Source organism: Myotis myotis, unplaced genomic scaffold (genome assembly GCF_014108235.1).
Source record: "Myotis myotis isolate mMyoMyo1 unplaced genomic scaffold, mMyoMyo1.p scaffold_m19_p_9, whole genome shotgun sequence".
NCBI lineage: Eukaryota > Metazoa > Chordata > Mammalia > Chiroptera > Vespertilionidae > Myotis > Myotis myotis.
The window spans coordinates 49,074,171-49,097,569 of NW_023416401.1; the positions used below are offsets into that span (position 1 = coordinate 49,074,171).

Below are 23,399 nucleotides of genomic sequence, written 5' to 3' on the forward strand. Positions count from 1 at the left end.
ATGTGTAAGGCTATGTGCAGGGTGCTGGGCAAGCCATACAAGCTCTATAGGTCTTAGATATCATAAAAGAAAGAGTGGTGTTTAGATTATTCTTAAAATCCCTTCTCGTTCAAATACCAAAACTGTGACTTTCCAACAAACCGGTCTCCATCACTTGTCAGTCTTAGCAATAACAATGTTTATCCCTTCCACTCATCACCATTGGTATTTCTCTCTGGTGTCTACCTAAACATACAGAAATTAACCTTCAACCTCCCCTGAAAACAGAAGTATCAGAGATTCTGAGCTTTCTAGAACAAACCTGATTTCAACCAGAACAATCTTGATTTCAAGCTAGAAAAGAAAACCTGGTTTCAAACCTGTTTCTCAGAAAACACGTCTGCATTGTGCCCTGATTCCACTTGAACGCTTTCTTTGTGTGCCTTCAGGAAAGCTCTCTGACCCACTGGATAAGCGAGGCCTCTCCCTGCTGAAGGGCTTTATGGTGTTTCACCAGCTATGCTTCTCAGGAAGGGATAACCAGGTCAGCTATTCCCACCCCCCAACCCCAGGGCTCCCAGGCCTCCCTCTCCTGGGGAAGAGTCATAAAGGGTCTGGAATATAAATAAGCCAACTTCCAATCAGCATCAAGAAGGCTACAGAAGCCACCAAGCCTTAAGGGAGTTGTTTCCTCCAAATTGTGGTCCCCTAATTGAATGTTGGCTCTCTTTATGGGGAGGAGAGGAGATTGCCCAGAGACCTTGGTTAGCACAAGCAGGTTTGCCTAAACCTCTTTCTGGGGCACAAGCAGCAGCCCTGAGAACTATTAGCAGAGGCCTTAATTCTGATGAGAAAATCTTCAAAGGCCCCTAGTGAGGGAAGAAGTGTCACTGAAAAATGTTAAAATGACAAGTAGCAATATTTCCGCTGACAAAAGATGAAGATGAAACAAATGTTAGAACAGAAAACATGATTTTATTTGGCGATGCTCTCCCTGGCAACTGTCATCAAAGTCTTGAACTGAAATGAAAAAGGTTATCGATATAACAAGCACACAAGAGCATACTTAGATTTCTAACAACAAAAGTTATCTTTGAAATAACAAAAGCTTGTAACAAAATGAAAGCTCACAAGGCAGAAAGTAAAGGGGGTGGCCCCAAATAGCCTGGTGCTGCACATTTGTTAGAGAACGTTAGAGCTGGAAGCCACTTAGGGATCATCTGGACAAATCCTTTAATGTTACAAAGGAGGAGATGCCAAACCCAAAGGACTTTAAGTTACTTGTTCAAGGTCATATAACTAGTTAGTGACTTCTGAATTGTTAGCAACTACCTTCTCTGCTTCTGCAGAGCCAATTTTTGAAGTCTTCAACCTGAAAACTTACCTTTGTCTAGTTATTGAAGTTCAAGGTCACTAGTTGCTGGGCCTCGTATTTGTCTTGTTGTCTTTGATCCATTCTGTGTTCTGCTCACATAGACTTGCTGGAAGGCACATCACTACTATAGACTACCACCCCCTCAGCTGCAGATCCAACCTGCCATTATCTGATATGATAGAGACAAAGACTGTAAATCCCAGAAAAATCTTGGGCAAAAAGGTTAGAGAAGGCGTGGTGCATCCTAGAAACTGAAGCCCACAGAATTAAATATTATGAATCAAATGAAAGACAGAAAACCCAAAAAGTAAATAAATAAAGGAATAAATAAATAAAAATTTTAAAAAAATTAAAAACTTTAAACACTGCTCAGTATGAGAGGTCCTGAGGATCAGTCAATAGGTGAGACATTTGGACAATTTACCTTTTAGAAACTTGTCAAGGATTTGGAGCTCTGTAGCTTAATCTGCCTTTCAGATAAACAGATTATACATTTTTTTAAAAATGTGAAAAACATATTTTAAAAAGCATGGAGCATATAGAGCAAAACAACTTCAGATCAAAGGGCAAGAAGCAGCATGAAAAATACTCAGAGAAACACAATTGGAGAAAGATCTTCAGCAGAATCTAGTGTACTGGCATATGCAGCAGAAATCAGGATGTGCTATTTATGAAATGGGATCACGCCATCAAGGAGAGAAGAGTCTAGCATGGCAAGACTGAGATAACTGGCATAAGGAAGGATGTCCCAAGGACACTCAATGCACACTCTCTTCCCAGGTCTCCTGCTTTCTCAGCCTCACCCATGGCCTCTCCTCCAGTTGAAACAGTCTTCTAGGTTCCAGACCCAACTACGAAGCTGTCTTCATGAAATAAAATGGTGGAATCTCAATATTAACAAGTTCAAGATGGGACTCTTGGTCTCCATCCCACCTAAAAATTCTTACTCCTGATCCCCTTCAGCTGTCCCTTATTGCAGGAAACACATCTCCTTCCATTCCTTTGCTCATCCCAACCCTTCAATAACTTTAGTTCTCCACACCAACCCCACATGTATGTTGACACATTCTGTCCAACACTTGGACCTCTGATTTCTTCTTTAATAGATGACTCCACTACATTCCCTTCCCTACATATATTTCTCTACCAATCCAGTGTGAACAGGACTCATCTGTTGTCAAGGCTATTAAATAATCTTCCAGTTGGGCTTCTGTTCCTATTTTTGATCCCTTTATTTCATTCCCCATATAGTAGTCCAAATAATCTTTATAAATTACAAATTTAAATGTATTTCTCCTCAATGTAAAACCTTTTATTCATTGGTTTACTACAGGACAAATATTGACACTCAGCAGAGTTGATCTGGAAGAAACAATTTAGGTAAGAACATGAAAAACCTTCATTAATATCTTTAGCTAATTCTAGAAGTTATTACACATGCTTACACACACATAGACAAGCACACACACTGATATGAAAAAAAGAAATGATCAAAAGGCAAAAAATACCACATTATTGCCTCCCTAATCAATAGAGGAACTAGGAGAAAAAGCTCAAGATATATTTTAAAATTTAAGAAAGGAAAATAGAAAGAAGTTGAGTGTAGGGTCCAACACTCAATGCACATGCATTCTAGACAGTAAGATAGTAAGAGAAGAAAAACCCGATAAACTATACCCCATTTCATTAATTCTAAAATGACCTCAGCTCTGAAATGCATTATTATTTCATGTACCACTAAGAAAATGAAAGCTCTGCCAATTGAATTGTGATATTATATTTTCTTTCACTTAAATTTTTATTCTATATATATATGTACATATATATTTCTTTTATGTACTTAGATATATATTTTAATATGCCTTTTTATTGTTCATAATTAAATATTTGCAATATATACTTCAAAATAACCTTAGAACATATTTAGAGTCTGAGTCTTTTTCATCATCATGGGGCATAAACTATGGATGTTCATGTTTTTCATCACATCACTGTGTATTGATTACGCCATCAACAGCTTTGCTATGTGGATATCACCAAACACCACCAAACAGGAGCAAACACAGCACTATTGTCTCTGGGATTTTCTTCCAAGTGGCTAATACCCTTTCTGCAGATTCTGCTGTTGGTATGTGATTGGTCATCCTTTAGCACAACTTTTGCTGCTTGTCTGTTTTGCTGCTCCTATAAATCATGGCCACTGCTTTGCAAGAAAATAGAAAAATGCACTAGTTCCTCCAAATATAAAGTGTTTGCTTCTCTAATATAAAATCCCACATCAATTTCACTTCAATAATTTTTGATATTCACAATAATTTTCTCAATGTCAAATAATAATATAACCTTAAAAATAATGACAACTATACTTAACACATATATTACCAATGATAACTTAAAGTGGGAAAAAATTATAGTCATCTATGTCTAAATGCAAGCATGTATGGGCAATAAAAGATACATCAAGACATATCTTAATTTCAGAGGTATAAAGGTGTACAAAAATGGGTCTTAGTGTAAAGTACAGTATAATATTGAACTTTTCATCCAACTTTTATGATTTATTTTTTCTATGTTCATCTGTCCAGTTTGAACATTTTACCTTTCCTATGAATCATGCCCTTTTCTATATCAAATGATAGCATTTCTCCATTTTTATTAATTTCCTTAAAGTCTACTTGTTCTAATATTATTAATAGCTTGACCACTGCTGTCCTTTTAAATTTGCCCGATACATCTTTACCTCTCAGTTCATGTACATATTTTGTGTCACTTTGTTTGAGAAATGCTAATTGAAATCACATTTGGCAAAATACTGTTTCTCATCTCCAATCTAAAAGGGGTTGTTCTTTTTTTGTCTTTTAACAGGAAAGTTACATTTAGCTTTATTATTAAATTTGCAATATTTTGTTTTTTTCTATCTTAGCTGATTGTAGTTCTCACCACATCATACCATGATTTATCCATTCTTTTATTAAATTTCTTTTCATTGTTAAATGCATCATACATATAATGCAATGAATTTACATATATACTATACTTGAAAGTTAATAGTAGATTGAATAATTATCTAATATCCACTACCCAGTTTAAGAAACAGAGAATCATGAATAATTTTAAAGCTCCCTTCTGACCTAGCTAATCACATTCTTTCCTGGATTTAATATTATTCTGCTTTGTATGAATTTCTTTGTTCTTTCCTATGTAGCTTTATTGTGTGTGTGTGTGTGTGTGTGTGTGTGTGTGTGTGTGTATGTATAGCACAATAATCAGTTTACCTATTGTTTAACATTATGCGAATGCAACTGATACTTGTTATTTTGGGTTGGCATTGTGTTTTATAGTGGTAGGTGTGGTTAATTTATTTTGCTTAATATATGGTATTCTGCACAAATTTGTACAAACTCCAGAAAATGCCAGTAACATTATTGAAATGTGCAGACTATGTGAATGGTGCCCCAGAGCTGAGCAAGGCAATGACCCTGATTCTTTCCTCTGCATGAGTGCAACATGATTTACTCATTTTAATAATTCAGTGTTTTTTCTATATTTCTACATTTTTTTCTTGCTATGATGAACAATGTTGCTATGAGCATTATTTTTGCATGCTTTTTGAACATAGAGTTTTTCTAGGGTTTCTAGCCAGGAGTGGAATATCTGGTCATAGTATATACAAATGCTTAACATTACTAAGTCATGCCAGAATCCTTTTCTAAGTGGTTTTACCAATTTCTGCTCCCTCCAGCATTATATGAGAATTGCTCTTGATCTTTGCCAAGATTTTATATTTGCAGGCTTTTCTTTATAAATCTAGAGACTATAAAATATAATTTATATTTTTAAAGAGTAATTCAAATTTATTAATAGTCTATGAGTATATGGTAAAATACACTTTTTTTTACTTTGACATACTAGCACAAACATCATTAAAAAGATGATTCTGTTTCCTGCAAAGATGCCACAAAGCAGGAGTTTGACTCTCTTCCCAAAACTCAGCTCTAGAGAAATTAAAGGCAGGAGAGAAACAAGAGATCTAATCAATCAAACAAATAGTAACAACAAGATAAGACTCACCAAGCAACAAGACAGCCAAGCCATCCATGGGAAGCAGAATGGTGCTTGGACGCTGGTGCTCAAGCAGTGCACAGCTGCCATTTGGAAAGGGAGACACCTGCTGCCTACAGAGAAGATAGGCTGGGCCAGATGTTTTAAGTTCCTGCCTTGCTGGCCTTGTTCCTTCAGAACAAAACTCTAAATCGATAGCCTATATCATCTGTATTAGCATCCTTGAGATTATATTGGTACATTTTAAAAGCCTAGCAGGGGTGAGGAGTTGAAGTTAACAGGTGAGAATTTGGTTCCCTTTGAGTATTACTGCTTCAGCCCTATGAGGTTTTCCTGATGGACTGACAGAAAGTGTGTCATCAAACTGGGTAGGACTGTCACTAAAAAAAAGACAAAATTAAAAAAAAAAAAAGGTCTGACTTTTAAGCCTTACTCAACCCATATCAGCAGAACATATCTGATAACCCAAGGTCAACTTGAACCCACAGGCCAAAAACTGGATACTTGAGGAAGAAAAACACTATAAAATAAATTGACTGAAGTGAGCAAAATGGGGGTTGGGTGCTGGGAAGGGGGAATGTGGGATATCTATAATAGTGTCAATAAAAAAAAAGAAAAGAAATTGACCAACCTAAACATTTGAAGCAGAACTGTTGCAACAGACATTTTATTTTTTTATATTTTTATTGATTTTGAGAGAGAGGAAAGGAAAGGAAGAGAGAGATAGAAACATTGATGAGAGAGAAACATCAATCGGTTGCCTCCTGTGGGACTCCCTACTAGGGATCGAGCCCACAACCTGACTGGGAATCAAACCAGTGACCTCTCGGTGTATGGATCAATGCTCAACCACTGAGTCATACCAGCCAGGCACAACAGACATTTTAAATAAGAAAATAAAAGAAGATAATAGTGATAAAAAGTAAACAATTTAAAATATCTTATAAGAAAACACAATGATTAAAATAAATAAAAAGAAAATAGATGAGACCCATAATAGTAAGATTTATAAGGAAGCCAAAGACATCTAAGATCAAACTATAAAAATCGACAGCATTTCTCTATTCCAGAGATAAATTAACTAAGACATACTACAAAGCCTTCCTAATTAAAAATAAACATAAAAATAAAAAAGCAGCTTGTTCAAGGACAGCCAAATAGATGGAACTACATTAAGGGCATAGAGAGAACAATACATATTAGAGCAGAAAATACTATAACTATGTTAATGCGAATCAAAAGCAGATAGTTGTAAGGATAGAAATTAGCTACAGAAGGGCATGATTAACTTGTGTTGGTTTATAAACTTCTATTTGCATACATAGAACAGGGAAGTATATTTATCATTGTTAACAGTAGTGATTGCTGGGTAGTGGAACTGTGAGTGACTAATTTTTTTTGTATACTTTTCTATAGTTTCTAAAATGTTCAGATTAAAAGTGTGTTTTTTTAATCTGAAAAAATGATGCAGGGAGATCTGTTTTTTAACACGGGGGGTGCTTGAGCTATGTGTGATTAACTAGAGGGTCATTGCTTCCAAGAAGTGCTTGGTGTGGGTTTTTTCCTGGTTGTGTGTATGTTTCAGAAGCAAGGGAAATGGAGAGGACTGGGCATGTTTCAGAGATTTGGCTCCAAACTCATTTCTGAAGCTACCTGCTGAGCCCCTGAACTCATATCAGGTTTATGGCAAAAGGATTTGAAGGAGTGATTTGCATAAGGGACTGTGTGAGATATGGGACATGCAAGGCTGCCTGTGTGATACTGCCCAGGGGACACTCTGTCTCAGTTGTTATGAGACATAGGTGGCTAGTGTTTGTTGTAGCATCCACCCCTGGCCTTGTATGCAGGGGGCCTGGACACTGCCATCTCCAGCTGAGCCTGGCAATGGTGGTGGGCACCTCAATGATCTTTGAGATCATTGTAGAATGGAAGGGCATGTGGAGGGCTGATTTGTCAATCCTTGACATGTTCCTAAAGATGCCCACAATGGGCACGGACTTTGAGGATTGCTGGCCATCTTATAGCAGGTAGGTGAGGGCATAGTCTTTGAGGGAAGAGCTCCCCAAACATTTCAGAACAAGCATACCCTTCTCCTTCCCAAACTCCACCCATCTGAAGTCTCAATTATTCTCAGTGGCCGTGGAATATTTGGTAAAGACATTCACAGACATCCTAGGTGCAAACGCTTTATTTTGGCATTCATACCACCACATGCACCAATTTGGTCCTACAGAATCTGAATCAAGGCAAGGTTGGCAGAAGGAAAGAAGCACCTGTAAGCAATGGCACCTCTTTATGGAGAAGAGAACCTGCCGCAGAACAAGATACTGTTGGTTTTGTGGTGCCTGATGAAGAAAAGGAATGGGTGGTCTGCACAAAATCTTGGCTCTATTCTGCAGGACCGGGAATTCCTGACCACGGCAGTGGCCGCAGCTGCCTCTGTGCCTTCCTCATTGACCTCTACAAAGCACTTGTGTGCAACCTTGGACACAGGCACATTCTTCTTAGTTGACATTCCAGAAAAGTCTGCCTTGGCTTCCTCAAAAGCATCAGTCATTCCTAAACTTCGAAGATAAGACTCCAAGTCATAGCTCTTCTCCAGTTTTAACCGGGGAAGAAAAACTTGAACTTTTATCTCACTCATGTTTTCTGGATCCGTCCAGGCTCTGAACTTCTCATATGTAAGTGCCTTTTCCACCTGAAATAATGAAGAGTCAAATCCTAAAATCCAGATGACAATAGCCTGGTGTGCACCCCCCTTTATTCATCCCCCATAGAATGCAACTAGATGCTGAGTTCTGAACCAAGACAATCTACTGAGATTGTCCTTACACCCAGATTTCCCCTCAAATTCTCATCTTTTCCCTGTTTTGTGGAACCAAGAGTAAAACACCTAAGACAATGGGAGGGTTTTTTTTAAACCATCCATATCAAATTCATTTCAAAATTATTTAATATCCTATCTAACAAAAAGGGAATATGCTAATTGACTCTCACTCCGTTGCTAAGATGGCAGTGCTCACAGCCAATAAGGAGGGAATATTCTAATTGTCTGACCTGCCCTCAAAGATGGCGGTGCCCACAGCCACAAGATGGCAGCGCCTAGTCCCCTAAGCCCTGCTGGGCCCAGCCTTGCCGCGCACCTGCCTCTGGAGTCCCCCAGTCCCCTCGGCCTCCCAACCGCCCAGGGCCGGCCCGAGGCACAGGCAAGCCTTGGATGGCGGCTTCCCAGCCACCCAGGGCCAGCCAGAGGCGCAGGCAAGCCTCAGATGGCGGCTGCCCAGCTGCCCAGAACCGCCCGAGGCTCAGGTAACCAGGGCCGGCTGAGACTTGCGCTGCCGGCAGTGGCAGCAGCAGAGGTGTGATGGGACCATTGCCTTCCTCTGATCACCAGGTCAACTCCTGCCCCTGAGGGCTCCCGGACTGTGAGAGGGGGCAGGCCGGGTTGAGGGACCCCCACTCCAGTGCATGAATTTTCATGCACCAGGCCTCTAGTATTTTAATAATCCGGCAGACCCCACCCTCAACATCCTGTGCATTGGTATGCTGGAGCTGGCTTGTATATCTGGCGAAAGTCAATTGTTAAATTCTTGGTAATCTAAACTTAGCCAAGTGGAGTATTTGCATGAAATCAGCAAATATTATAAGTCCCATCACCCAGGGATCCAGATAGCCAGCACACTGTTGGTTCTCTACCATCCATCTTACAAATTTACCTTCCTCCTGAACTCTATTCCTTTTCTGTCATGGGAAGAGGGCTCTCTGCTCCTGTCTAAGATACACTGCTCACCTGTACTCTTGTACTCAAAATGTGGTCCATGACCAATAATAGCACCTGTATCACCTGGAATCTTGTTAGAAATGCAAAAAATCTCAGGCCATAGCCCAGCCGTGGGCAAACTACGGCCCGCGGGCCGGATCCGGCCCGTTTGAAATGAATAAAACTATTGAAAAAAAAGACTGTACCCTTTTATGTAATGATGTTTACTTTGAATTTATATAAGTTCATACAAACACTCCATCCATGCTTTTGTTCCGGCCCTCTGGTCCAGTTTAAGAACCCATTGTGGCCCTCGAGTCAAAAAGTTTGCCCACCCCTGCCATAGCCCCTAGTCAAAAATTTTCATTGTAACAAGATCCCTAGGAGATTTGTATGCACATGGATGTTTGAGGAACTCAGCCCAGATCAATCCTGTCCTTTTCTAGTACTTTCATTCAACAGTTATTGGGCCCTCAACTAGCCTCTCTCTTAAGAATAAAGAATAACGATTAATGAATAATTCTTTTAAATTCTTGGAGCTCTCCTTAGCTTCAACATTTGTCCTTACCCGCAATTCCATTCCTAGATATATACTCAACAGAAATGCATATACACTCCCACCAAAGACATGCAATAGTGTTCATCCAGCACTCTTTGTAATAACTCCAAATTGAAAACTCCTCAAATGCTATCTGATGGGTGGACTTAGAGAAAAGAGCTAAGACTAGATCCACAGACACTCAGACTCATTGCCAAGGGCTTACCACTGCAAGATCCATGTCTTCATCAGGCAGCAGAATGACCATGCTCAGCTCCTCCCCCACATAGGGCAGCTCCAGGACCTGGCTTTTCACCTCCTCCACACAGCCCATTTTAAATTTATCATGCTTAAACATCATCTGCACTGTCTTTTTTTCCTAATGAAAACATGAAATTAAAATCAGATTTTTGAAAAATGAGCACAGTTCACTAAAAATATGTCTAATTCACAGAACCTCTAGGTACATTTAAGAGAATGATTACTTCTGTGCATTTATGCTGATAGATACAAAATCCTCATTATTACATATTAGTATTGAGTATAACATGCTCATGCCCCAGCAGATCAATTATAACCAGAGAAGAGCATAAATTGTAAAATATGGACAGACATAAAACTCTCTCATTATTTTTGGAAGAAGTTTAGGTTTTCTTTTTTGAGAAAATACATAAAGAAGCACTCTCAGAGACCTTATAATTAAAAATTGTTTTTCTAAGTTTAGAGGAGAATTAACTAATATTCAGGTCTTTGGGCTGGAGGATTAGGTTAGAGAAGATGTATAGGCCAGAAGAAGTTAGACTTTTATTCTGAAAAGTTGCTCAATTATACAATTGATTATACAGCTTTGATTTTCTTGAAGGGAGAACCTTAACAAGATGTGTAGGGTTCACCACTTTTAAAGCTTGCATCAAATATACTCTAGACTTTTAAATCTTGGTGCAATGTGCTATTGTCAAGTTGATGGAGGTGAAATTCCAAGTTAACAGCTATTGACACCAGCCATTATCATACACAAAAGGAATGGAGAGATATATTTTTAATGTTCGACTTATAAGTCTGGATACCTAATGTAGAACATGATGACTATATATATATATATATATATATATATATATATATATATATATATATATATATATATAATGCAAATTAGGCCGGGACTCCATAACGGGTCACGACCAGACAGGAGGAGGTTGGGTGGGCAGGTGAGACCCAGAGCAGAGACAAAGACAGGGGCAGGGGGGCCTGCCTGAGCTGGCGTGGTGGTTCAGGTGGCCCCAGAGCAGACACAGGCAGGGGGGCCAGGAACACTGCAAATCAGGCGCGGGTCCCGGCCTCCTGGGGTCCCAGAGTGGACCAGTCCGGCCTAACTCCCATGGTGGCCAGTGCTGCACGAGTCAGGTGTAGGTCCCGACCCCCTGTGGGGTGCCTCCTCCCACAGGGGGAGGTGGGGCGCCTCCTTGTGTGATTTCAATCACATGCTGGGCCTCTAGTAGTTAATAAAACTGTACTGAATTATGGATAGTTGCTAACAGAGTAGATTTCAGGGCTCTCATTACACACACAAGAAGGTAAGTATGTGGAGAGATGTTAGTTAGCTTTTCAGTATGAATATTAAATCATAATCTTGTACACTTTGAATATATACAATTTTTATTTTTAAAAGATTCCCCCAAAATTAAAAATAAATATTCAGCCCTAACTGGTTTGGCTCAGTGGATAGAGCATCAAGGGTCCCAGGTTCGATTCCGGTCAAGGGCATGTACCTTGGTTGCGGGCACATCCCCAGTGGGGAGTGTGCAGGAAGCAGCTGATCGATGTTTCTCTCTCATCAATGTTTCTGGCTCTCTATCCCTCTCCCTTCCTCTCTGTAAAAAATCAATAAAATATATTTTAAAAAATAAATAAATAAATAAATATTCAGCCTTAACATCTGTTAACAACTTTTTCCTTGTGCTCAGAATTGCATAGCCATGGATTCTAAGGCAATAAATAGGCACAGTTTACCATGACACTAAAGAGGTGTCTAAGTAAATATAGTCAGTGATAGTACAATACAAGCATAATTCCAAGGCTTAGAAGAAATTTTCTTTCCATCACAATAATGTGACCAGGGACAGGTCATTTTGAACAAGGACTGAAAAATGGAAACTATCAATAGAAAAAATTATTTTCATTTTTCTCCTCTTTTTTCCAATAACATATAGGAGGCATGAAATACATTCAGAAATGGGTCAACAATCAGAACAGTGTGAAATAAATGATTGATATTTTTCCCATTCACAACTATTCCCAATGTGCTACTTTAAGAAAATAGCGGTGTATCTGAAGTTGCTGTCCCTACCTGGTTGACTTTGAAAGGCATCCCCCTTGTGTGCTTTCTGTCGAACTGCTCCTTCCACCTGCCTTTGAAGTAGATCGCATTCACCAGAACCAGTTTGGTCAGTGGATCAACGGTGCCAACACCCAAAATCTCCGAAATCTTACCTATAAAGAGTAGAAGAGAAATTTATTGCTATTTGGGGGAGAATAAATATTCTTTTACAAAAATCCCCTTGACATAGAACACTGAGGCTTGGTTGACAGCCAGGCTGGAATCCTGTCTTTTCGGTTGCTTGATGACTCGGGGTGATGATGCTTTGGGCTGGGCACCCACACTGAGTACTGTCCGTCCTTAAGCAGCAATCCTGAAAAGGGCAGGTCAACTATCATTTTGCCCTCAACTGACAGATGTAGAAATTCAGGTTCAGAGCATTTGCCTAACTTTTTTGCTAAGGTCACTAGATGGCAAGTGACTGGGCTGAGAAAATAATCCAAGAGATTTTATTTTAACTATAAGACACTCAACCTTGGCACCATAATTTCTCAACCATGCCACTGTTGACATTTTAGGCCAGATAATTATTTGCTGAGGGGAGGAGAGCCTTCCAAAGAATGGGAAATGCAGCCCGATCATGGGAGAAAGCAGGCTTCCTGAACAGGGGGAATGGAGCAAAGGAATTAGGGGCATGCAATGAAGAAGCCCAACTTGTTGTTCAATGAAAGTAGGGACAAGGTGATCCCCAAAGTCCCCCCAGCTCTAATATTCTGGAAAAAAACATGGGTGGCCAGCCTGATGGAAGGAAAGGTGTGAACAGCTGTGGAGGGGATGCAGCAGGTGAAGGAAGGTGAGGTACAAAGCTTCTGGCTTCGCCAGTGACTTACAACTGCTCCAACTACTGGGGAATGAGAGACTACCGCACATAACACCTAAGAAAACATGAAAGGTTCTTCCCTTCCAACAGTCATTACTTTATGGGCTCTCAGTATAATCGTGATCGTTGCTGCTGCCTGAGATGGCAGGGATGCCACAAAGATTGAACGGATGGAATGATGAGTGTTGTTTGGGCACGCGGAGAAATGAGTGACTGAAGTCCCCATGTTCTGGAAGTCTCTACATGCTAGCTATTTAGAGTGCTTAAAAGCATGCCCTTTTTCTCTGCACTCTAATCAGGAACTGGTGGAACTATATCTGCTGAGACAGAATGTGGTTTGGACAGGGGACTTTGCAGGCTCCGCATAGGCTGTGGTTCCTGAATCTGGAGCAAACTCAGAAAACGTCACCCTCTAAAAGCAAACTTAGCCACAGCCTCGTGACAAAGAAGGAGCAGGCCAAGCATGAAACCAGAGCTGTTCCATTACCACAGGGAGATAATGTGAAAGGTGGCCCTATCTGAGCTGCCACCAAAATTGGATGTCATCCTGCCCTCAGAGTGGGGCAAGGCTCCTCCCAGATAGTAGAAAAACAGGGCCCCATGAGGATGCATTTTTCTGATATTTTCTAGTAGAGTCCAGCGGGGAAGGCGTCTGAGACCCTTACACCTGGTTTAAGTTTTTATTTGAAATCACCGCTCTGGGATCTGATAAGCCCAAGAAAAATCACAGAACTGCATGGCTGGCCTGAAATCACAGTGAGCACGTGCACATACACACACACACACACACACACACACACACACACACACACACACACACGCTGGTTACAGGGTGCCGGTGGCAATACTGTGGAGGTCACAGCCCAGGCCCTCTCACCTCCTGTTCCTTCGCAGCTTCCCAAGCGCATGGAAATGAAATCTCTCACCTTCAGTCTTTTCTGCCACCCAGTCGTTGATGTGCTTTCTGCATTCCTCGGTGTCTTTAGCAAAGGACAGCTCCTCCAGCTCGGCCTGATAGAACTTCTGGCAGGATTCCTTAAAGGCCTGCAAGCGCAAGATACCAAGTCCAGCCCCATGCAGCAGGTCCCCATGGTGGGAACACATCTGTTTTTTCTGAACATGTTTCTAGCCTAACTGCTTGCACAGCTCATCCTGCATTTTAACACTCATTCATGCAATTAACAAAAATGCACAAACCACCCACTGGGTGCTGGACACCAGGGTGAAGACATGGCATGAGACCAGAGATGGCTCCCAGTCTGTGAGAGAGATGACGTACACACACAGATAGTTATAAGATGTCTTGAGAACATGAAGGGTGGCAGGCATGCACCAAAGAGCCCATCATGAATGCCCATCAAGCACTTAAACTGCATATTGATTTCTGTTTGATTTTTCTGTCTCCCTCCCCACCAAGCACTCTAACTTTCTTTATTCACTTTTGCATCACTGGCACCAGCCCCAGGGTCTGAAACATATCTGTGGAGTGATTGGGAGGCTCCATGGCAGAACTAGATTGCCAAGAAATCTTACAGGTCTCCAAGGAGTGGAACGTGACTGTCCTAGATGTGTGTGTGTATGTGTGTGTGCCGTAGACCAATTCCAGCATGTCATAATTTTAAGAGTTTCATCAAAAAGCTGATGAGACTTGGGGACTCAACAGGGTTGAGTCACACATGCAGTCACCTGTGGGAATGGCTAAAGGCATTTCCCCAAACTTGAATAGTAAAGTGATTGTGGCTGCCAGACAGTTAAAGGGCATCTTAATCTACATATTATTGCCTCCTACTGGCCTACACCTGAATAGCTGTAGGCTATTCCCCAAACTGACAATGCTTCTGTAGCCTTTGAAACCTTACCCTTTGAAGTGTATTATCTCTACCTTGCCTTAGGACAAATTGTGTGAATAAAAGCAAGGGTCCTAGACAAGGAGGGACTTTTCAGTTCCTTTGACTGAAGGTCCTCTGACCCCCAAGGCCTTTCAAAATTATATCTCATCTCTGGACTCTTTATTAGTCTCTGGATTCCTATGCCATCTATGCACTATGCACAGCCTTTTCCAGATTCCTGAACCCTTCTTGATGCTGGGACAAGAACCCTGGCATGTGTGTGTGTGTGTGTGTGTGTGTGTGTGTGTGTAAGGGATTAGGGGAAAAAAACACAGGGGCAGGGGCTGAACCTTGAAATGCAAGGTGGGATCAAATCAGGGAGGCCCTGTACCCAATATATTAAAACCCAACGATAACTCACCTCACAAAAACTTGGTCTCAGAATAATGTGCCTGGAGGGTGCCTATCCTCCGCCCATCTCCTGTTCTCAAATAGTTTAGCTTCTACAGAAGAAAGAAGATGTAGAGAGAAGAGCCCAGCAACTGAGAAAGGTGGCAGGTGGTTCCCTGTGTCCCCAATATTCCCCAATAACAATATTCAAAGATTAGGCTGATGTTCAAAGTGAACATTGTTTAACCAGTAGATTCCTGGAATCATGCTTATCCTAGAAGACTTAGCCAGCTGAAAGATCCAGAATCATCTCCAGTGATTTTTATGCCCAGTGCAGGCAACCTCCACGGGGTAGTGCCCACCAGCAGGGATGTATGTGAGTCCTACAGAAGAATCCTGGGAACTGCCAGCCAATAAGACGGCCAGGCTCATCCTGACCATTTCCTTTATCTCAATATAGCATCTCTCTGCATATTACACAGCAGCATTTTTTGGACCTCACTTACTGAATCATGGCAGGCTTTCTTTCACTGGACAAGGGGACTCTGGAATTATACACTTAAATCAATAGGTACTACTCAGATCTAGAAGAAAAGAGTCTGGATGTCAGAGGATGGACATATTGAGATTAAAGTTCAGGAGGAATATATCAGAAACAATTTTAAAAGGGCATAATTCAGAAGCCATCATAAAATTCAAAATTATAATTACAGAGGTAAAATTCTAAGCAAATGTTTAAGGTAGTAGAGTTATACTTTATCTCAGTTCCTCTGAAGTTTCTATTTTATTTTCAATTTATTGTTAATCAATGTGTGAGTACTACTGTGCTGGCCCATGTGGCTCAATTGGTTGGAGCCTTGTCCAGTACAACTAAAGGTCACAGGTTCGATTCCTGTTCAGGGCACATACCCAGGTTTCAAGTACAATCACCAATCAGGGCTTGTGTGGAGGCTATCTATTGATGTTTCACTCTCACATCAACGTTTCTCTCTCTCTCTGCCTCCCTCCCTCTCCCTTTCTCTCTAAAAGCAATAAAAGCATGTCCTCGGGTGAGGATTAAAAATAATAATTAATAAATAAATAAATAAATAAAATATGTGAGTACTACGTACCGGAAGGAAATCACATGTCTTTTCTCCAAAGAGTCTGTTGGCAGTTCTGAGCAAGTACTGGGTGTCAGATCTGTTAACGTCCGAGAGAAGTGCCTGGAAACCTTGGTGGACATCACCAGCCTTGTTCAGACAAAGTGCCTGGTAAGAGAAAACACAGACTTTTAACATTGCCATTTTGCTCCTCCAAACAAATCTTCATGCTGAAAATCACAAAGGATCCTATCTCAAAATGAGTTTGCTTTCACCAGTCAGCACAGGCTTTCTCAACCTCGGACTACTGACATGTTGGACCAGTTTCTTTGTTGTTGGGGCTGTCCTGTACACTCAAGATAGGTTGCAGCATTTCTGGCCTCCACCCACTAGATGGCAGCAGTACCTCTCAATTATAACCACCAAAACTGCCTCCATTGCAAACCCCCCCCCCTCCCCCCGCCCCACCTCCCTGGGTGTTTTACAGGAAGGCCAGGATGTGAAAACTCAGGAGGGAGACAGAACACAACAAACAGGTGGCTGGAATGGATCTAGTCTGACCTGGGAAAACTTCAAGAGTGAGCAGAAATAAACATGAAAATGTCTCACCAGCAATATTACAGAGGTTCTCCAGCCCAACCAACACCCCAGCCCAAAGCCTCAGTCCTCCCGTGAACTGGATGAAACAACCATGGAGATTCAGACAGTGGACACGCTTCTGTACACCCTGACATGAGTGGCAAAGTGACGAGCATAAGCAATTTTCTGGGTCGCTTTCACAAGACGATCAAAGAAACTAAGACACAAAGAGGTTAAGGACTCCTTCCCTAAGGTATCATCCACCACTTCAGGGTAGCTGAGGTCACACCGAACCCCCATCAGATCTGTCAGATCATATATTCCTACTAAGTGACTCTGGATAATAGAAGTCCACATCTGTGTGCATTCTTCCTCCACTTGTGCACAATCATACATTAGAAATAACTTGTTTGACAGAAAGTGCATTTACATAGCTACGTTTCCATTTGAAATGTGTTAGCAAAAGTTAAAATATAATAAAGCTTAAATTTTTGGCCTTCTTATGGGACAAAATTATAATTTACCTTACTTCTCAAAGATACAATTTTGCTGTAGCATATTGATGCTTTTTATCCACAGAAAATAACCTGAGACTTGATTTCTCCCATAAACACTAAGAGGAAATTCCCTGTCCTATGTAATTTACCTGCTCTACCTATGTCTGCCCTTTGTCCATCAGCAAGTGTCCCCCTTCCCACCTACCAGCCACACTGGTTTTCATCAGCTGGGATAGATATGAAAAGACCAGCCCTGTGGAAGCAGAGAAAAAACCATGCATTGCTCTTCCTTTGTGGCAGGCACACCTACCTGGGACATCTGGGCTGCAGTGTCTCCTTTGGCCCCCATGAAGACCATGGCCAGGGCAGAGGAGATGCTCAGAGGAGATAAGAACACATTCTGTGAGTTGTCTTCTTCACCCAACATTTTTAATAAGTTGATGGCAAAAGTGCCATTAGCTTCCCCAAAGTCATCCATCAGGGAAGGTCTGTTGATACCAAGGGAAGGTCTATTGATGGATGATACCAAAATGGATCTTGCCCAATGAATCTGAAAAGGAATTAATTTCAATATTAAAACAAATTAACACCTTTGGGTACCAGTGCCACAATTCAACTGTGTCATAAAAACACAACACAGAAGCACATCAGCCAAACCTTCTGACACCAGGTGTGGTCGGCAGAATAACCATACCCCCAAAGACATCCACGTTGAATTCCCCAATCTGTGACTACATTATCTTATGTGGCATGAGGGACTTTGCCGATGCCAGCGAATTAGGAATAATAAGATGGGGAGAATCTACTGGGTGTTCCAGTGGGCTCACTGTAATCACAAGGTCCTTACAAGAGGAAGGCAGGAGGATCAAAGTCAGAGATGTGATGATGGATGCAAAGAGCAGAATGATGAGAACCCAGGAACCAAGGAATGCAGGCAGCCTTTAAGGGCTGCAAAAGGCAAGGAAACTGATTCTTTCCTTGGGTCTCCAGAAAAAGAAAACAAAACAGTAACTCTGGGGACCTATTTTGGACTTCTGACCTCCAGAACTGTCTGATAATAAATTTTTGTTGCTTTCAAGCACCAAATTTGTGGTAAGGTTTTACAGCATCGATAGGTAACTAATACACTGGTTTACTCACCAAGTAAATCCCAGAGCTCATAACTGATCCCATCCTTAGCAACAGGACCTCTGCTGAGGCTCGGACACTCTCCAAGACCTGCTGACTGCTAATCTCATTTGTACACTAAAGCTGTTAGAGCAGTGCACAACTGCTCTTTACATACAGTTCCTCATGTTGTGACCCAACCATAAAATTACTTTCGTTGCTACTTCATAACTGTAATGTTGCTACTGTTATGAATCGTAATGTAAATATCTGATATGCAGGATGGTCTTAGGCAACCCCTGTGAAAGGGTCGTTCGAACGCCAAAGGGGTCGCAACCCACAGATTGAGAACCGCTGTGTTAGAGGATTGAAACTTTAAACAAAATGGACCTTGCCCAATGAGTCTAAAAAGGAATTAATTTCAATATAAAACAAAATATCTTTGGGTACCAGTGCCACAATTCAATTGTGTCATAAAAACACAACAATGTGATTTCCAGTCAATAAAATGAGTTGGCATTAAACTAGTTTTCCCTTTGCAGGTGAACAGACAAGGTCAGGACTCCTATTAAGGTCTCATAATAAGAGTGGCCGAGTTGGCCGCAAAAGCAAGCCTTCTGGTACCAAGTGTGTCATCTTCCTCTTCCTGGGGGCTTTGGACACCTGCCAACTCCCTGCTCCACTCCCCTTCCTCATACACACACCCCAAAGTGAATTTGTTCAAAGAGCTTTTAAGTAGAACTTTCCTTATTTGGGTTTGGGCAAGGAAATGAACAATAAATGTCATAATTCCCACCTGCGAGCTCCCTCCCTAGGGGAGACACACAGACACAAATCCATGGTTACAAGCCAGCTAGGGGCCCCGTAACAGGATTTACAGAGAGCCATGGAAGACCACAGAACAGCAGAATGAATTTACTTTAGCAGCCCCTGTGGTGAAGATGAGTGGTGAGCTGGCCCTCCAAGGTGGGGCAAAAGTTTCTGTAAGCTGGTGAAAGGGGGAGGTGAATTTTAAGGCTGTGGCTGTGGGATTGGCAGATGTGAAGAATGTAGCAGGGCGACATGTTTGTGTGTGGCCAGGGAGTGGGTCTGTGTGCTGTCCTCACAGGGACAGGGTGTGGTGAGTCAGGATGGGCCCCTTGTACCAAGTTTAAAAGTCTGAACTTGAGCTATTGGCTGGAAAGCCATGCATGCTTTTTAAACAAATGCTTTACAGGAATATATTGGAATTTTAGAGAAAGACTGTGGCTCACCCTATAGCATGAAAAAAAGGCTGGGGACCCAGCTGGTGGACCACTGCCGTTGATCAGTACAGCTGAATACAGAGGAAGCTCACGCACTAGCAGTGATGGGGAACCTATGACACGCGTGTCAGAGGTGACACGTGAACTCATTTTTTTTGTTGATTTTTCTTTGTTAAATGGCATTTAAATATATAAAATAAATATCAAAAATATAAATCTTTGTTTTACTATTGTTGCAAAGATCAAAAAATTTCTATATGTGACACGGCACCAGAGTTAAGTTAGGGTTTTTCAAAATGCTGACACGCCAAGCTCAAAAGGTTCGCCATCAATGCTCTAGAGCAGCCATGGGCAAACTACGGCCCGCGGGCCGGATCCGGCCCGTTTGAAATGAATAAAACTAAAAAAAAAAAAAAAAAAAAAAAGACCATACCCTTTTATGTAATGATGTTTACTTTGAATTTATATTAGTTCACACAAACACTCCATCCATGCTTTTGTTCCGGCCCTCTGGTCCAGTTTAAGAACCCATTGTGGCCCTCGAGTCAAAAAGTTTGCCCACCCCTGCTCTAGAGAGTGGGAGATGGAACTGCCCTGTTGGGAGACTGATCACATCAGGGCAGGGAGCGGAAGGAGTCAAGGATTACACTGAAGCTTCTTAAAAGACAACAGACCCAAAGTGGAGTCACTTATGCGAAGCCCCACATCACCAAACCAAGACTTAATTACAGTTTCAGCTCTCCCAGAAACGGAATCTTAAAGCAGTCAATCAGGGTACCTGATCAGCACTAGTTAGGTCATCTGCTGTTCCTAAAGGAAAGCAACTGCAATAACCCACCGGCCTTTTGCCCAATCCTTGTCCTGGTCCCTTCTGCCTACAAAAGCCTTTCATTGTCTACAGCTCCTTGGAGCTCCTTTCTGTCTGCTAGATTGGATGCTGCCAGACTCAAACTGATCTTTTGCTCAAATAAACTCTTAGAATTTGTAATGTGCCTTGGCTTATCTTCTAATAGACTGCTAACTAATGATGCTGAAGAGGGGCCAGGAGCCACAGGAAGTTCATATGAGGAGCCAGCACGGAATGGGGAAGGTGTACATTCCAGGTGACATGTGTGGAACACACCACACCAACAGAACAGAACTAAGACAGCCAGGGCGTTGGCAGGTGACATAAGGTGAGCAAGGGTCCTAGAGGGAGAGCTTGGGAACCACAGCATTCTGATTCCAGGAGAGTCTAGGCAAATGGGATGATATCACTCAAAAGGTACAGTGGAGGCAGAAAACAAGAAAGTCACCTAGTTCTGGAGAAATGTCCAATGTTTGCAGGCAGGAAGAGGAAGAGGGCAGGGACTGTCACCCAGCAATCGGGACATTCTGGGAGAGCTGATTCTGGGAGAGCTGCGAGTCTCTCTCTCTCTCTCTCTCTCTCTCTCTCTCTCTCTCTCTCTCTCTCTCTGTTGTCTGGGGGGAGGAGGGAACAGGGAAGCTGGGAGGCAGGCGGGAGGAGAGGGCAGGCCGGTAGTGAACTTGGAGGCAGTTTGGCCCAGAAGCAGCCTCAGCAAGGAGAGGGAGCAGGGGCTGGAGCTACAAGGCTGAGTGGCTGGGAAGTGAGGACTCCATTCCACTAAGTACTGCAGCTGCTGCAGAGAAGACAACAGGTGAGGGCGCACCTTTTCAAGTTGAGAGAGAGAAGCCCATGAAGGACAGATGAAAGAAAGGAAAAATGGACAAAGAATTGAAAAAAAAAAAAAACCCAGAAAAAGAAAGGAAGGAAGGAGGGACGAAGGAAAGAATCAGAGGGGGGTGTAAGGGAAGGAAAGAGAGAGAGAGAGAGAGAGAGAGAGAGAGAGAGAGAGAGAGAGAGAGAGAGAGAGAGAGAAACAAGCTGGATCTCAGAGGGAGTCAGGGGACAGGCATCTGCGCGGGAGGTGGCTTGCCCAGCACCCGGAACTTGCCCCAGGAGGCACAGAAAATCCAGGCCAGGGTGCAATTAGCACTCCAGTTTTCCGGCTGCACCCTGCGGCTCCTCCCACTCACCTCCCAAAGTTTCCGCCCACCCTTCTGGGTCACTGGCTACTCCTTCACGGCTGGCAAAGGGCAACGCAGTGGCGTCAGCAGGCCGCAGTGTCCCTCCCACCCGGGACGACCCTCAGACCCAGTCGCCGCTCGGCAGCGCTCGGATCCCACGCCCCCCGCCTAGGCGGACACGCACCGCACGGTAGCGCACCAGACTGCGTGGCGGAGCCAAGGGCGCGGCGGGGACCACGGCGACCCCGGTCCAGTAGCAATCCTGCCGGGTTACCCCTCGCCACCTTTCCCCTAGTCCTCTCCGCCCCTTCCTCCTCTAGCGCCTGCCGTCTGCCTTCCTCCCTCCCTTCCCTTCCTCCCTCCCGCCCTGCGCCCGAGCTCCTGGCCAGAGGGGTCCGCGTGGGAACCTGGGACCCGAGCGCCTCCCAGCCCCGGTACCTGGGAAGTTCCTGCTGCGGCTGCTGCTCCTGCTTTGCAGCTACTAGTCCAACTTGGAAGATGCTTCCCGTTCGCTCTGATTTGCTTCCGGCGATGACTCACAGCAGCCGGATTGCACTGGCCAGAACCATCTGACCCACATCCCCAGGCTGGGGCCCGGGAGGAGCCTGAGCATCGCGCTCACCCTCCGCCCAGGCCCGAGTGCAGATGGCTTGGCGGGGGAGCCTCCTGTCCAGTCCTACACCCAGTGGGGGATTGGTTCCTTTTCCTGTGTTAGCATGCGCAGAATTCCTGCTCAGTGTGTGCATGCAAGAAAAGTTCGGACATTGAGACTTGCTTTTGAAAATTAACCAAAAGCAAAACCAGAGGTGAAAAATGGTTCCTAAAGCCATTTGTTTCCAAACTGCATAGGGTACACCATCAAAGCAATTGTTGAGCATATATCCCCAGTACCTATATGAACTTATGTGTAGTAATATGTTAACTATTAATATATGATGAACACTATAAAACACATAAACAGAAATTAAAACGAATAAGAAATAAAAATTTTATTAAAATACTCATTTTTTCTGCTTACAAAAATTTAAAAATTTAATGAGACCAGTGTGATTAAATGCGTGATTGTTTTCATTTTAGTTTAAAGCTTTGAAATAGGGTTAATTTGAAGACCTGGTTTTAAGTTCAGTTTATTTCTAAACTTGCATTATTGATGGCTGTCAGGAAGAAAGGCTGCTGGGGAAATGGGTTGATTTAAATGGAATAAAAATATCTTTGGCTCTACTTACTAAATCTTGACACTTGATTTTTTTCAATCCATATACTAATTGTGCAAATATTTCTAGTTGACATCTCACTAGTAAAAAACCATTCATCCTCTTGAAAGTCAGTTCTTTCTGCAAGCTAATTTTTTCTAAATGTTGTATTTTTAACGTTTTTACGGTTTGAAGCCCACCAAATGTTTTCTGTTTAGAAGATTTTTATGAAGTTTTGAAATTGTATTTCCACGTTTAAATGCAAATATATGAGAGTTTAAATATTTTTTTTAGTAATAAAATCATCTAATGATGGAAAAAATACACAAATAGATGTTCTCAAAAGGATCACTCCACATTCTTAAAAAAAAAAAAGTTGATTTCTCATTCACAGACAATGAGCACCTTTACCTACAGGCAACCTAATACCCCAAGGCTGAGATTCAGACTTCTTTGAAGGTATGGCTGACACAGAAATGTGCCTTCTGCCAGTGGCAAAGAAATTTGCCGGAGGTCAGAACTGGTTCACAGAAGCTGTC

General features: G+C 42.3%; 1 protein-coding gene across 4 annotated transcripts; it reads right to left on the reverse strand.

The window, feature by feature from the left end:
• Positions 1-7,586: 7,586 nt before the first annotated feature.
• On the reverse strand, positions 7,587-22,542 carry LOC118663760 (serpin B8-like). Of its 4 annotated transcripts, XM_036323706.1 has the most exons (8): positions 22,106-22,542; positions 17,599-17,838; positions 16,243-16,380; positions 13,838-13,955; positions 12,062-12,204; positions 11,484-11,585; positions 9,941-10,093; positions 7,587-8,114 (listed from the first exon to the last, which is right to left on the reverse strand). In XM_036323706.1, the coding sequence occupies exons 2-8, from the start codon at positions 17,764-17,766 to the stop codon at positions 7,710-7,712; spliced, it is 1,227 nt and encodes a 408-aa protein (XP_036179599.1). In that variant the 5' UTR covers positions 17,767-17,838; positions 22,106-22,542; the 3' UTR covers positions 7,587-7,709. The 4 variants fall into 4 exon arrangements, with proteins under 4 accessions (XP_036179599.1, XP_036179600.1, XP_036179601.1 ...); XM_036323707.1 differs by lacking the exon at positions 11,484-11,585 and having other exon boundaries at positions 7,710-8,114; positions 22,106-22,356; XM_036323708.1 differs by lacking the exon at positions 22,106-22,542 and having other exon boundaries at positions 7,710-8,114; positions 13,789-13,955; positions 17,599-17,737.
• Between the last annotated feature and the right edge of the window lie 857 nt (positions 22,543-23,399).